Source organism: Mus caroli, chromosome 2 (genome assembly GCF_900094665.2).
Source record: "Mus caroli chromosome 2, CAROLI_EIJ_v1.1, whole genome shotgun sequence".
Lineage (NCBI taxonomy): Eukaryota > Metazoa > Chordata > Mammalia > Rodentia > Muridae > Mus > Mus caroli.
The window spans coordinates 138,576,326-138,591,851 of record NC_034571.1 but is presented as its reverse complement, the minus strand read 5'-3'; the positions used below and the strand labels follow the sequence as shown (position 1 = coordinate 138,591,851).

The following is a 15,526-nucleotide window of genomic DNA, read 5'->3' as shown; positions in this document are numbered from 1 at the left end:
CTTAAATGCATTTCTGGCACTCAAGAAAAACTACTTTTTTTTTTTAAAAAAAAAAAAAAAAAAAAAAAGAGAGAAAGAAAGAAAAAGGAAGGAAGATAGATAGATGGACAGATGGATACCATGCCCTGGCGAGATTGCTCAGTGGGTTATGACACCACCTGCCAAGTCTAATGATGTGTGTTTGATCACCAGGACCTATGTATATAAGAGGAGGAAACTGATTTCCAAATGTTATCCTCTGACATCTTCACTTCATGGCATGTCATATGCACACACACCAATACAGATATCAATAAAAGCCATCAAAACAATTTAAGGGGCCAGCAAGGAAAGGTACTTAACAGGGAAAGGCTCTTGCTACCAAGCCTGAAGATCTGAGTTAGATTCCTAAGATCCATGAGGTAGAAGGAGAGGACTGACTGCTGCAAATTGATCATCATGAGAGTTTCCTGGTTGCCTGTTATCATGGTTCATGTACACACCCACATCCCACCTGCTTCTTTCACACACACATATTCCAAAAGTAACGACAAATGAAATGAAATCCAGAGGCTCATGGTTTTAGGAAGTTTAAGAGTTGGTCAGTTTGGTCTTCTTCAGCCTTTAGCCACCCCAAAGCAACAGCCATCTCACAAGACATTTGTTTCAGAGTATGAAACATTCCACTTCAGAATTGCCTGTGTGTTAGAGGATGTGCTTGGGCTTTGGACTGCTAACACAGTCCCTCTGTCCTATGGCCTTTGCCCACACAGGTTTTGATAAGCTACCCACACTGCAACAGAATCTACCTACTCACTTTGTCCAGGCATGAACCACATGCCAGTGCAGTGCATGCTTAATATATTTAACTCACTAGAGAAATGCAAATGAAAATATCACATTATACCACCCTTTACTGAGGGGAACAAGTGGCACTTTTGTGCTCCACTCAGGGTGAGGCTGCCTATGTTGGTTCATGGAAATGCCACTTCAGAAAATGGACTCAGTCTCTTCTTCACTGGAATATGTACTGAGCATGCACTTAGGATACACAGGATCTCACTCCAGTTATTTACCAAAGAGAAATGTCAGTATATGTTCACACAAATACATGCATGTGAATGGTCCTGGCAGTTTTATTCCTTGTTACTCAAAATAGGAACTAATTTACCTAATCTTCATCAGAAGAAAAGATGAACTTTGATATATCTCAAAATGGAATGTTAATCAGCAATCAGAGGAACAGACTCCTAATGTACACAATCTTATGGAAGAATCTCAAGTGTGTTCCTCGAAGTAAAAGAAACCAGGCAGAAAGGCTGATTACTAGAATTCCATTTAAATGAGATACTAGAAGAGGCAGACCTGAAAGGGTTAGAACACAAAGCAGTGCTTATAAAGTGCTTAGGATGAGGAATGGGGCTAACTGAAAGGGTTGTTCCTCAGACAGATGGAAGTGAACACTGTTGTGGTTATTGGGGATAAATGGTGACTGTTACATGGCTGCATGTATTCCTTAGACCTAAAGGGGGTGAAACTTCTTAGTATGCAAAGTCTATGCTCAGTAAACTACCCAAACCAACACAGATGTCTCTGTACCCTAAGACTCTGGGCCACCTGCTATCATGGTACTCATCGTATTTAGAATCTCCCTCATCTTGCCTGCTTCATAAAATCTTCACATGATCACCCCAGTTGTATATCATTTCTTGTTGGGCATTCAATTTGAAAGAATCAAGTGTTTGACCTTAACAGATTATCTTTTTCTGTTCCATCAAATTCTAAATAATTTTTTAATCTTAATTTCTTTACCAAGAATTCATAAAATTTAAGTACAGGTAATTTGCAATAATGCTTTAAAAATACTATGATGATTAAGTCAAGATCATGTTGACACTTTCTCCACAGACAGCAGAGAATGCCTTGCAGACGACTGTAGCATTATTGCTGGAGGAAACCTCACTGGTTGGCACCCAGACTCCGCTGCTGTGTTATGGCGAAGAGTCTTGGGAATCCTTGGAGATGTGAATAACATCCAGTCGCCGAAGATCCATGCCAAAGTTTTTGGCTATCTCTATGAACTGTGGTACAAACTGGCCAAGGTGTGTTCTGATGTTACCTTTTATACTAATCCAGAAAAGTTAGCTTGAATCATTTAAGATATAAACTATTGACCATTTCTGAAATGCAAATTAGACATTTAGAAGAAGTATATTTGATTGCTCAAGAATAAATCATAGCATCTGAGGTTTTAATGCTTTACTAAATGCCTGAGAGTTATTTAGTCCAAATGTATGTTAGTAGAAAATAGTAAAATAGGATACTATATGGTCTCATTATTCATTTTAGTAAAGTGATATTATTTTGATTGTAAAAAGTTGGGAAATAGAAAAGCAAGAAGATACTTATATATCCATTTTATAGGATAACCAGTATTGATATGAAAATATATTTATTTCCATAGATAAAAACATTTTACAAAACTAAGAGTTTACTCTTAGAACAGATACAGATTTCATCCCGACTTTTATTTTTATACTAAATATATTTTCCATTATTAAATATTTTTTCAAAACATGACCTATATTCATATAGCATAATTTATGAAATCATTTCTTACCACCCCGGGGTTCAGAATCTCTCTAGGTATTCACACATTAGAAGAACAATTCCATTCTTTTGTGTTTAGAGTTTCAACTACATGTAGTAAGCAAAACACAACTTAAAAGGACAAGAATTCTCATAATAAAAGAAAAATCTGTAAATACTACACATTTCTTATTCCTTGTATAAAAAATGGGAGTAGTTTCTTAGCTGTACAAGACAATACTGCTATATTGTTGTAACAGTAGAATGTTACCTTGCCTAATTCTCTTTTGAATTAGATACGAGATAATTTAGCAATAAGCCTGGATAACCAGTCGTCTCCATCTCCTCCTCTCTTGATCCCACCACTCAGAATGTTTGCATCATGGCTATTTAAGGCAAGTGTTTATTCTTTATTGCAATTTCCTCTTCCCTTCTGAAATTGAGTTTAAAAACTCTAATTGCCCAAGACTGCATGTTTTGAAGACAGGCTGGGTCTTACTACAGCCAGCGCATCCCACATCTCTAAACAACTCTTCAGGAAAACTGAGAAGTAAATGAAATGTTGAAATGCTCTGCATCTGGACTTGATTTAATCTGGAAACATCATCTCCTTGGCAGGCTACAACTCTGCCAAATGAATACAAAGAAGGCAAACTGCAAGCTTACAAACTGATCTGTGCCATGATGACCAGACGCCAGGATGTTCTGCCAAACTCTGACTTCCTGGTGCATTTTTACCTTGTGATGCACCTGGGATTAACCAGCGAGGACCAGGTATCCTGTGATTCCTTTATCATGGTGTGCCATAATGGGAAACTGCTTGTCACACTTTATATGTACCAAGGCTTCTGAAAATATACCAGAAATGCTTAGATCCTCAGTAGTTTCCACTTTCACACATTGGTCTTCAAAAGTCTGACCAGGGCTTCTCCCATTCCTGCTTCTTCCCCTCACCATCTCTGCATGCACTAAATCTGAACTTTATTTTACAACCCATATCATCCAGTCTCTGCCTCTATTGTCAACTTGAAAATACCATCTCAGATACTTTTTCTCTGTGGTTCTGGTCTATTTAGAAATATTTGGAGATTCATGTTTTAGTAGTTGGATTCTTTTTATGAGGTACAGTTTTCCTATGAACTAAGGGTTTTGGTAGTTCTTGATGTGGCGTTACTTTTATTTCTTCCAAAGAAGTAGACATTTGGTTAAGTAGGAACAAAAAGGTTCAAGGCCTTCACAAAGCTACAGTCCCCTTTGTAGATCCTGGATTTAGGATTATAGGATGTGGCCATTATTTGTCCTGCCTCCCTTGGGAAGTCCCCTATCACTTGTGAGGACAGGAAGAGTGATCCAGATAGGCATATGGACTTTTGAAAAATGCTATTATTATCTTCTCCCTCTCTCCCTCCCTTCCTTCCTTTCATATGTGGGGCTGTGGGCATTGTGTGCCACAGCTCAAGTATGGAGGTCAGATGGCAACTTGCAGCAGTCACATGAGGCCTGGGGATTAAATGTAGGTCATAGATTTAGGAGAAAGCTTGGCATTTATTTATTTCTTTTTCTTTAAAATATACTTCTGTTTTTCCCATGCTGGAGAAGTGGTCACCATATTCTGTGGTTCCCAAGTACAAGCTTTGAGCTGTAATCATTGAGCTTTGTTTTAGCCATTACCATACTGTCCCAGTGAGTTGTTCTTGTCATGTTTGCTCTAAACAGCATTGGAAGACAGTGATAACAGCATCTGGGATTGGACCCACAGCTTCATTCACTTATTTCAGTAGATGTCTAAGTAGGGATATTGTGTACAGTCACTTGTATTCTCTGCTTAACTATTCCCAGCTGACCCTGCAGGTAGAAGCACCTCCTACAGAAATGATGACACCTAGAAGATTAATGGGTAGAAACAGGAAAGAGAATCAACTCCAAAGATAGTAGTGAGCTCCCTCAGTATAGGCACCACAGTAGGAAGGTTGACTTAACAGTGCTCTATGTTAAAATAGTATTTTGATAAAGATTCTTCATGGAAAATATATGATTTGGAAATAATGGTCAACTGTAGAATTTTCTGATATAACAGCAACAACAATAACAAGAATAACAAGAATAACAACAACAGAACTGAAATCAGCACAAAGTAGTAGTCCTAGAATGGGTTTTTTAGGAAGTTGTGTAAGAGCTGAGTTTGAAATCATGCTCTGTGTGAAGGTGTGTTGGTGTGAAGTGGAGGAGTGAAGCAGGAAGTACTCAAAGTAGCATGACTATGTCTTTATGAATTGTTTGAAAACATTTTATTCAGGAAAGGTGTTGAGATTATATACTTAAAATTGTCTTCACGTTTCAATGTACATCATGTTTTCAGTTAAAGGAAGACAGTTGTCTTGTAGACAGCACAATGGCAGCAGGAGGCCCATCAGTGCAGACATTAGGGCAGAATGGGGATATCATACATCTCTCGTCTATAATCACCCTATTGTGTGCACCACTAGGAGTCTGGATTTTTATGTGGCTTTAATAGAATTAACTATTTTACTTTAACCTTACAATTATTACTATATATTTTAGAAGCCCCAACTGTCTGCCAAACAGAATTACCCTAAAGTGAACTTTATTTCTTTGCCAGAAGAAATTTACCCAGAGTCCTTCTAATGAAAGAAACCTTTCTTAGTTAAGTAAGAAATGTCTCTGGTTAATTAGTTTAACTTTTGGCCCACATGTCTTAAGTAGATCATGGTGGTTGTTTTAGAAGTTATATGTACTTCTGGAAACACACGCTATATTCATTATAAAAAGAAAAGAAAACATTTGCTACAGAGAATACAGTTAAATTCAATTTTGTAATTGGTAAGCCGTGCACCTGTGGCTAGTACCATGTCAAGGCTTGTTTCTATTCTGTGAGAGTTGCAAAGAACCACACTTCCATCTATTGTGGCATGAAAAGGATTTGTTTATGCAAAGGGAGAAGTCTAGAGACTATCCTTGGCTTTAACAAGAAATAATAGCAAATACTAAGTTTGCTATTTAAATTAAATACATAATCTATAAATAATGTGTTACATGAATAATTAAATGCAACAGTTAGGTTAAAATATTAGTATTTTAATTTAACCTTTACTAGTTTTATTTTACAGAGAAAACACAAGATGTGTTTTCTCCTTTGGCCTCTGGATGGCACACTTGTCTGCTCAACTCAGTTAAATAGTTCAAACCGGCCAGAAGAGCCAGAACCCTGTGACAGTGTGTGTGCAGCATGGTGGTTTACCAAATGCTTCTCCTAAATCTGATAGAATTGGGGTTGTAGCCACAGTGCTCAGTGAGATGCTGAGATGCAAACAAGTGCTCAGACATTAGATATCTTTTCAAATGTACCTGAGACTCAAATGCAAAAATTATCCTCTCTCTCTCTCTCTCTCTCTCTCTCTCTATATATATATATATATATATATATATATATATTATATAGACCATATATATGGTACACAAGACCATATATATGGTCTTGTGTACAATCATGTAAAAAGCATGACTGCATCTAATACGATACTAAATTTGTTATGTAAGCCAAATAGCCAGAATGCCAAATGTAGTACTTCTAAAACAACATTTGTAAATAGTATTAGTTACATCACTAACTTATTTAATAGGCAGCATAATGGCCTTCTCAGATAGCCTTTTCTCTCTCACTGTGATGTAGTGTGTGTTTGTAATGTGCATGATTGTAAAAAAAAAAAAAAAATCCATAAAATGGAGGGGTTTTCCATGATAAAGATTCCCCACCTACACCCTAGTTTTTTTAGACAAGCTCTCAATGTAGCCTTGGTTCACTATATAGATTATGCTGGCCTCAAATTCATTGAGAACTGCCTGCCTCCCAAATGATGGGATTAAAGACCTGTACCACCATGCCTAGTCCTGGATTTTTTTTTCAGCGCTAGTTATCTTGTCACTGGTTCAAAGCCATGAAGGATCTTCCTGTTGCCTCTCCAGCCCAGCAGCACTGTGCCTGGAATATTGGGGTGAGGTGGAGGTGAAGCATGTTCCTGTCTCCTAGTGCCAGCCCCTGTACCAGGAACAGTGTGGTGCCCCACTCATTCTTCTCCACACATAATATCTGCCCTATTTTATGGATAATGAAAGCACAAAACATCTTGAGAATTTTTGCCAAATGCCATGTATTCAAAAGGATGTTAGAATTCACAGAAAAGCTTTATGGACCCACTGGGCATGTCTTTTCCATTGACGGACAGCTAACTTGTTAGTCAAACACTCCTTGATCTCATTCCTCCCTTGTTCGGTTTTGCTGGGCCACATTCTTTCCACTTCATAGTCCTCTCAGCGTCCCCTCTGACCCGCAGCTACCTTCCCAGTTGCTGTCCCTTTCCCACTTCTCTTCTAAAGCTCTTCTTGGTTGCTCTCAGTTTGTCCTAATGCTTAAGCAGCTTTTTCACCTTAGTCTTCCCCAAAATATTTTGACATGAAAGGAACTATGATTTGGATTTATTAAAAACATTTCCTATTAATTTCATGATTATTTAAAACATATGGAAAGATCAATACGTGTGAAATGGAAAAGGACAGTTGAGGAAAGGAATTTTATTTTCATGTTTGTAAGAACATATATCAAAGACTGGAAAGTTTTCTTTTCTTAAAATAAGTAAACTATTTTTTAACAATGACTTACAGATTTACCGTCTTAATGTAATTTAATTTGTCTGTTATACATCAAAGTTAAGTTCTCTTTTAAATGCAAAACTTACAGTAATACAAAGTTATTGTTACAAATTTGCATATAGAAATTTCGGGAAATGTGGATCTTTGTCATTGTAGTCTGTAATGTTATATTATCATATTTTCTAAGGCAGAAAAAAAAAAAACCAGCATGAAGCTTTCCGCAGGTGAAGAATGCATATAGTTCTGCTCTACAGTAATCATTAACATACAAATTTGAATCATATCAGCATAATTTTTGATGAATATGATAAAGTGTAACTGTAAAGAGCCTTCAGGAGGGCTGAGTTTTCATCTTGGCCTTCATGTCTTAGCCAAGTCATTTGGCCTCACCAGGCCCTGGTTCCATAGCATAAGAGGAGCATAATTATAGAGTTTTACTTCCTTTAGTAAGTCTGAGTCCTTATGTGAAGATTGAGGGCAATTAGTGCAGTAGCTCCAAGCACCTCATGTATTTCATTTTTCCAATAATTGAGTGCTGTGTTTGTTTCATTACCCATCTGCCATCTTACATTTTAATATAATGATCTGACTGAAAAACATACAAGTGGAGAAATGTCTACTCCCTGTGTTGTGGGTCAGACATAAGTAGTGATTACTTTGCTCTTTATACTCATGATCCAGGAATGTCTTGTGGACCTATGGTCCTACTTGCTTTTCACCTAAGTCAGTGATAGATGCTAGAAGGCTGAACTTTGAATGAGCCAGACTCCTTGCAACTAGTTTGGCATAGTATTTGAAAGACATGGGGAATAGTGGGACAGCATCTTGAAGGAGCTGGGCCCTCCAATCTTTGGAAGTTCTGCCCAGACACTAGCATCACTGCAAACAGCAGGATCTCTGCTAGTGCCAGCCTTCTCAGCTTAGAGTGTAGCTGTGTGTGTCTGCTATCTTTTCCTTCACTGCTGAGACTTCTTTGACACTTCTGGAAATTCTGTAAGCCAGCTGACACTGCTGTCAATTGTCCTCAAACGCTCTGCAAAACAGATTGTGTTGTCTACATGTAAGATTCTGGCATAATCTACAACTCTGCTCCATAGTGCTGCTGAGTCCTGGAAATGCAGGATCAACAACAGTTCAGTTCATCTCCTACATACATCTGCCACATTAACTTACCCAACTGGGGTTTTTCTCTTTTAACTTTAGTCACTTATTTTGTAGCCAATAATATGTCGCTTGTTTTAAGAATATTTTAACTTGCTCTTTGAGTGTACTTTTTAACTATACCAACATTAAAAATATATATAATTTTAGGTACTATATATAGAGGATTATTCTATCTTAGAAATCAAAATAAGTTTATGCTTTTTCTTAACGGATGTTACAGCCTCCTCTCAAGAGATATATGATGGAATAATATAATAATAAACAGTCGGTTGTAAAGAGATCCCCAGGGTCTCCTCAGTGAGTGTAAGACTCACGGGTGAGCTATGAAAGCAAGGTGCAGGGGTGATCCTTGTAAATTGGCCATACCTGGCTCTTCTAATAACCTCAGACAGCCTGCATCATGCAGTGATATGTAATCATTGCATCACCTTTTCTCAAACAAAGAACTGCTCTTTGCTAGAAATTTACCCTTATAACTAGAACTTTGTGTGCTAGCTATGTATAAGTTCTTCAGCATAGTTAAAGCTAAACTGATATGAGTATTCACTTATGGAAAAAGAATTATCATAGCAAACCCAGTGGAAGGCAGAGACTTATATTTACTTGTCTTGTTTGTCTCATATCAAAGGGAATAATTTCATTACTTCTCTGCCATGCTGATTTTGTATGGTAAGCTATTTTTACAGAAATCTTGACTCGGAATTTTAATTCAGTGCTGGCACAGTAGAGTACACACTTTGCATTTAGACATTTATATGACACCTAGTGTATAATCTTGATGTTCACAGTATAAGACCTCACGCTATAGAAGTTTCGTTTTAAAAGAATTTTTTTTTTTTTTTGGAAAGTAGTGATTTTTATTTTGACCTATTTTTTGGTCATTACAATCCCAACTCAAAATTGTATCCCAATTTTTTCCACACAGTACCACTGGCTCATGACACAGGAACATTACTGATTTACAGAGAATAGCCACTTTTTCTTTTATAGCTTTTCCATGAATGAGAGATTAAACAATTTTCCAGATTTCTAATCTCTCAGGGAAAAAATAAAAACCAGGACAGATGATAGTTCCACCATGGTTTCTACCAGAGAACCTGGGGATTCTGAATGGTGTAGAGGAATTAGACTTCAGGGATGAAGTAATAAAACCCGTAAAACTATTCACAATTGTCGTAATTTCAAAACGGCTGGACAGAAAATATTTATCATGTTCTAAATTTCTCACATTTTATAATTATATATTTTATATAATTTGAATATGCTATCTATGTGGACTAAGAAAATACAATTATAAATTTTACCCTAAATTTGTTAATATTAATCAGATGTGTGATTGTTCCATTTTAAAAAGAATTTTTAAAGCCATAGTTTTGTACTATGAGGGGGAAAGGACTAATCTGAATCTATTCCTGTTGTAACAATGGATCTTGTATCTCCATGCTTCAGGATATGACTTCAAGATGGCTTTAATATGCAGCCTTTATAGATGACAAGCCTCAAGTTGATACCTATGAGACCTGAGAACAGCACTCAGTTTTGCTTCTCACTAGCCGTAGGGTACTACCTGAATGGGAGTGCTCATGGATGAGGTATACTAGAAGACTCTAAGATCCTTGAGCATTCTTGTATTTTCTAGTTACTTTTAAACATTTTTTTATTAGAGTCATACCATCCTTTCTTTTGTTGTTGTTATTGTTTATTCAAGAACTGTTTTACATTGGATATTTTTTTCTCATCATTGGTAAGTATTGAGTTTTGAAGGTATGAAATGCATAAGTGAGTATCTGTAATATCCATTAATTTGAACAAAGAACCAAATAACTGGTATTTGGGTGTCAAATGTTCTTGTAGCTAAATTGGTTGGCAAATGAAGAGATTGGACTTGGCAGGACTTGGGAGGGTTTAAAGAGTAGCAGGATTTACAAGACAAGATGCAGGATGGGGGTTTGCATGTCACAGGACTCAGGAAATGCCCAAGGACCAGAGAGCAACTTTGACTTAGTGCCAGATAATTATGGATGAAATAACACATGAACATGAGTAAGCAGGGTAGCACTGTAAAGAGCCTCTGACTGTCTGGATCGTCAGAAGGGCCACGTATAGACCATGCAGGCATGACCCTTGAACCTTGCTTGCATAGCTTACTGCTCAATCTTCCAGTCACTGAGTAGTTTTCATCCCACAGATAATGGAGGGCTTTCAGTGGTTTTGAAGCAAAATATTCAACATGAGTTTAGAGAGAGAGAGAGAGAGAACCGTTGAAGGACCTTACACCACAGTGGTTATTTGGGATAAATTATAACCATGAGAGAATGATGATAGCAAGAACAAAAAGGGAATTATAATAGCACAGGAACAAGTTAACAAGGGTTAGTGATGACTGAGACATAGATTGTGTGTGTGTGTGTGTGTGTGTGTGTGTGTATACATACATATATATGTTTTGTGTATATGAAATATTGGTGAACAGGTAAGGTACTGTATTGGACAGAAAGTATTCTGACAAAGGTAGAAGAACACACAGACAGTGTTCCCATTGCTTCTCAAAGTCAAGTGCAGTTCTGAAGGGTGCTATGAGTTGAGGAAAAGAGGGAAGGCTGATGCTTAATCATACATATGGTTCAGTGTTAAGCATTTAGACAATTCATGCCTCTACCTTCCTTTACCTCAGATGCCATAGCAGGAGGCACATGTGTGTTCCCAAAGAATTCTTTCCTACTAGAAATTAGAGATTTATGGAAAATATTTCCAGGGACATTTTCTATACCTAAAAATACACATTTTTTAACCCTGTTGGACTTAAAACAATTGGTATGTAATTATAAATTTACTTTGTTATTGCAATAGAATATCTAAAGGTTTTTGATTTTTTTTCTTAGTTTTGTTACTATGTATTTTTAAAAATAATCTGACACTCAAAACATTTAATCTCTTTAAAAATATAATTGCATTCATTTAAATTCACTTGATTCAGATTAATTTACCCAACACAAGGGTTTACTTCAGGAATATGCAAAACTTTTATGTTTTAGCAAGGATTGATGAAAAACTAATAGTTATAAGGATAGGTGGTACGTGTTCCTCTCACTGTATATATGTACCTAAGTCAGAATGGTAAATGGACACCACCTTGTAGTGTCTAGGGCTTTCCAAGTATCTCTCAAGTTTTATGAAAAAGTACCAGCTATAGAGCTATTAAACTTTTTCAAGAAAAATAAATTTCATTAGACTTCACTCAGCTATCCAGTCATAGAGACTTCGGATGGGTGACTGCAGGAAACAATTGGATAGAAGGGTTTTTCTTTCATTTTATAGCTATATAACCAATAATTATTTTTGTTAATCTGCCAAGCCCACTTATACCTCAATAAGGAGAGTGGAAATATGTTGACAGTGACAGACAGCAGAGGTTTCAGTTATGAGGCTTCCCATGTGGGCAGCGAACTTGTTTCATGGCTTTAAAATGTGTAAGATGATAGCATAGGAGACTGTTCTGGAGAGCAACAAATGTACCTGAGAGGCCAGAAACTAACAAAACATTTGATTTACCTCATTGGATTTAGGGTATAAAACTTCTCTTTTAAGTAAATGCAATCAATGAAGAATAGAAAACATGCATATTCCATCATAAATCTTTTATGTATTCAACAGGACATAGTAGGTGATGTGTTTTTCTTCTCCAAAGTCTGTTTTTAGAAGTGTATTTTATTTACTATAGCCTTTCCCAAGGATCAAGCCACCAGAACCTTCCGTAATGGAGTCTTTAGAGTGTTTCTTGTCTTTTCCCAGACAGAGTAAATGTAAATGTGATAGATGGTAGAAATGGAAAACTGGAAACTTTTCTTTGTCCCAACCCCATCCACAGTCACTGTGAGGGCTGAGTGGGTAACCAAAGCAACCTCACCTCACCACCTGCGAAGCTGGCTTCTTCCACTTCCAGACTTAGATTAGGCTTTAACTGTGTTTTGTGATGGGCTAGTCAGCTTTTCATCCTATAACTGACTCTGGGCATGGGGCTTGGGGACAGGCTGTTCCCCAGGAGATCTTTGGCAATATCTAAAGACATTTTTTGTTGTTACAGCTGGGACAGAGGTCCATTGGCATCTAAAATGTAGAAGACTCTGTGGTGCAGAATATCAAAAGTGCTGAAGCTGGCACTGAGCTGGGAGAAGAGCTAGGCAGCACAATGACAAAGCTTAGCAATCCCAAAGAATACATCAGACCAGCCTCCTCCACTTAACCAGGAGATTAAAACACAGAAAAATTTACCAAAGAGATTGAGAGGCAAATGTTTAATGTTGATTATAAGAAAGTTGCCAGTGGCTTTTTTGTTTTGTTTTATTTGTTTTGTTTTTCAAGAATTTTCATAGTGCAACTTAACTAGATTAATTGCTTTCTGTTTAAAGTCAATTTAAGAAGTGAAAATTAATTTTCTGAATAATTCATGTGAACATGCAAATTATTTGAGGTAGATTTTGCCTAGAAGCACAGTTTGTGACCTGAAGCTGGAAAGTTCAAGGTCCTAGGGTCCTAGTTCAGAACTGGAAGCCACTTCCTTCCCTACCCAAGGCCTTGCCACACTCCTGAGAGGAAGGATGGCTAAGAGGATAGCTTGCTTGGAGGAGTGTTGTCATGGATATATAGATAGCTGCTTCCTTAAAAAGCCAAGGCAGTGCTGTATTGAAGAGTAAGTAATCTTTGTGAGCTGAGATTTGTAGGGAAATTCTGACTTACCTGGGTCTGTGTTTGTGCATGTGTGTGTATGTGCATACACACACAAGGAGTATCCCACTCTGCCCATCTATACTTTATTACCTTGAGACAGAGCCTCTCACTGAACCTAGAGCTTGCCACCTCTGCTGGCTCATGAGCAAACCCCAGTGAACCAATGCTGGGATTACAGGTTTGTGTGGCCAGTTTTACAAGGGTTATGGGGAGCTGAGCTCACATCCTCATGATTGCAGGAAGCACTCTTCCCTACTGAGTTATCTTCGTAACTACTGAAGCAATTTTCTATTCACATATGACAAGTGAGTGATCCTGAGTGTGTAAACATCTCTAGCTCCACGGGGATGCCAGGCACCTTCTTGTGCTGCTGTCAGGAAAGGGAATATTCAGCCATGGCTTGTGCTCTGGCCTCATCCATAAGTGACTGTATCATTGAGTAAGCAGCTCTGTGGCTCTTTTTCCACAGTGAAATGGGTTCCCAGTGGCTCTCTGTGACTCCTGTCATCAAAGGGCGTGTTGTCCTGCGTTGTCACCTGTGCTGTTACTGCAGCCTATTCTCCTGAGGCTTGGGGTGTAGTTCATCTACCTACAAGACTGTCTTTCTCATCTAGAACTCTGGAGATTTTTAGGAGAATTCATGTTTTTTTCGCTGGGCAGAGGCATGCCAAAAGGATGGCTTCTAGAAGTATTATAGTATGCTAAAGTTCTATTAGAGAAGAGAGGATACCTAAGCTCCCATCTGCAGGGCAAAGGTTGTTTGCTTTAAACACGACCAAGCTTTAGAATCCACAAGGATATGTTTGGATACACGCAAGCATGGTAAGTGGCAGGCTTTCTTTCTGTGAGAATGTGCTTGTGCTCTCCTTGTATGGAACAACCTCTTTTTAGTTCCCCTGATTTCTTTTTACTGTCTAGCAGTAAGCGGTGGTGTGGTAATTACAGATTGTTCAGCTATAAATGCTATTTACTGGAACACATCTTAGAGAGAACATTGTTTTCTAAAGAAACAATAAACAACAGTTTTCCTTTTGTTCTCTCATGGAAAAATATTCTCTGGTAGGTATTTGTGGGCTAGAAAAATCTGAGCAAAAGAGACCCTTCCAGTAAGGAGACATAGCAGTAAAGCACCTGCCACTGTTAACTCATGCTGGAATGTTGTTGAGCACATGCGGCGTGGTCATTTTGTCATGACCTAGTGCCATATGTCATCTAGTTGGTCCATCCTTGGTCCCCATGGTACGTTTGTTCCTATGCAGGAGCTTTGCGCTCTGGCCTGCTGTCACCCAGCCACATGTAGCAGTCTCCTGTCTCGAAAAGTCATTGCTGAAAGCAGGGAGGAGGTGAGTGACTTATTAAATGTCTATGCAGGATGTCTTCAGGTAGTTTGACTTTCGTTTTAGGGTTTATTCATTTTATTTTATTAATTTATTTAAGTATGAGTAGGATTTTTTTTCTTTTATTGAAAATAGCGGACCAGCACCGGGGAAGCTAGGGCACAGAGTTGGCTGACGCCTGCCAGCTACCCACGACACCCGCCACGGGAGCTTAAGACTTCTGGTGAGTGGAACACAGCGTCTGCTCCAAACCAATCGCACAGGACCTGAGACTGTATTAGTTAGGGAAGCAGAAAACCAGCCTGAGTATGGGCACAAGCTCCTTCCGGTCTGACCAGCACCAGGGTAGCTAGGGCGCAGAGTCAGCTGACACCCACCAGCTACCCACGACACCCGCCACGGGGGCTTAAGACTTCAGGTGATCCGGCCACCTTCCCGGCCAGAGGACAGGTCCCCGCCCAGCCCTGGAGCCCTTTGCCTCAGGATCAGCGGGAGCCATCTTGGTTCCGGGACTCCACCGAACTTAGGAACTTAGTCTGCACAGCTGAGAGTGTGCACCACAGAAGCTGACAGCTTCTGGGACAGGCAGGAGTCACAGAGCCTCTGAGGCAGCTCCCTTTTCAGGCTCAAGACATCCGGCCACCCTCCCGGCCAGAGGACAGGTGTCTGCCTGGCCCAGGAGGCCTTGGCCTCAGGATCTGGGGGAGCCATCTTGGTTCCGGGACTCCACCGAACTTAGGAACTTAGTCTGCACAGCTGAGAGTGTGCACCACAGAAGCTGACAGCTTCGGGGACAGGCGGGAGCCACAGAGCCTCTGAGGCAGCGCCCTTTTTGGGCCCCAGACCTCCGGCCACCCTCCAGGCCAGAGGACAGGTGTCCGCCTGGCCTGGGAGCCCTTTGCCTCAGGATCTGCGGGAGCAGTCTTGGTTCCGGGACTCTGCCAAACATAGGAATCTAGTCTGCACAGGGGAGAGTGTGCACCACAGAACCTGACAGCTTGTGGGACAGGCAGAAGCCACAGCCTTTGAGGCAGTGCCCTTTTCGGGCCCTAGACATCCGG

General features: G+C 39.2%; 1 protein-coding gene across 2 annotated transcripts in view; it reads left to right on the top strand.

The window, feature by feature from the left end:
- The window catches only part of Ralgapa2 (Ral GTPase activating protein catalytic alpha subunit 2), a 269,644-nt gene that overhangs the window by 116,570 nt on the left and 137,548 nt on the right, over positions 1–15,526 (top strand). For both annotated transcript variants that reach the window (XM_029473906.1, XM_029473907.1), the window contains 3 exons: positions 1,888–2,081; positions 2,865–2,963; positions 3,187–3,342. In XM_029473906.1, coding sequence (XP_029329766.1) covers positions 1,888–2,081; positions 2,865–2,963; positions 3,187–3,342 — 449 coding nt within the window. The remainder of the gene's footprint in view (positions 1–1,887; positions 2,082–2,864; positions 2,964–3,186; positions 3,343–15,526) is intronic.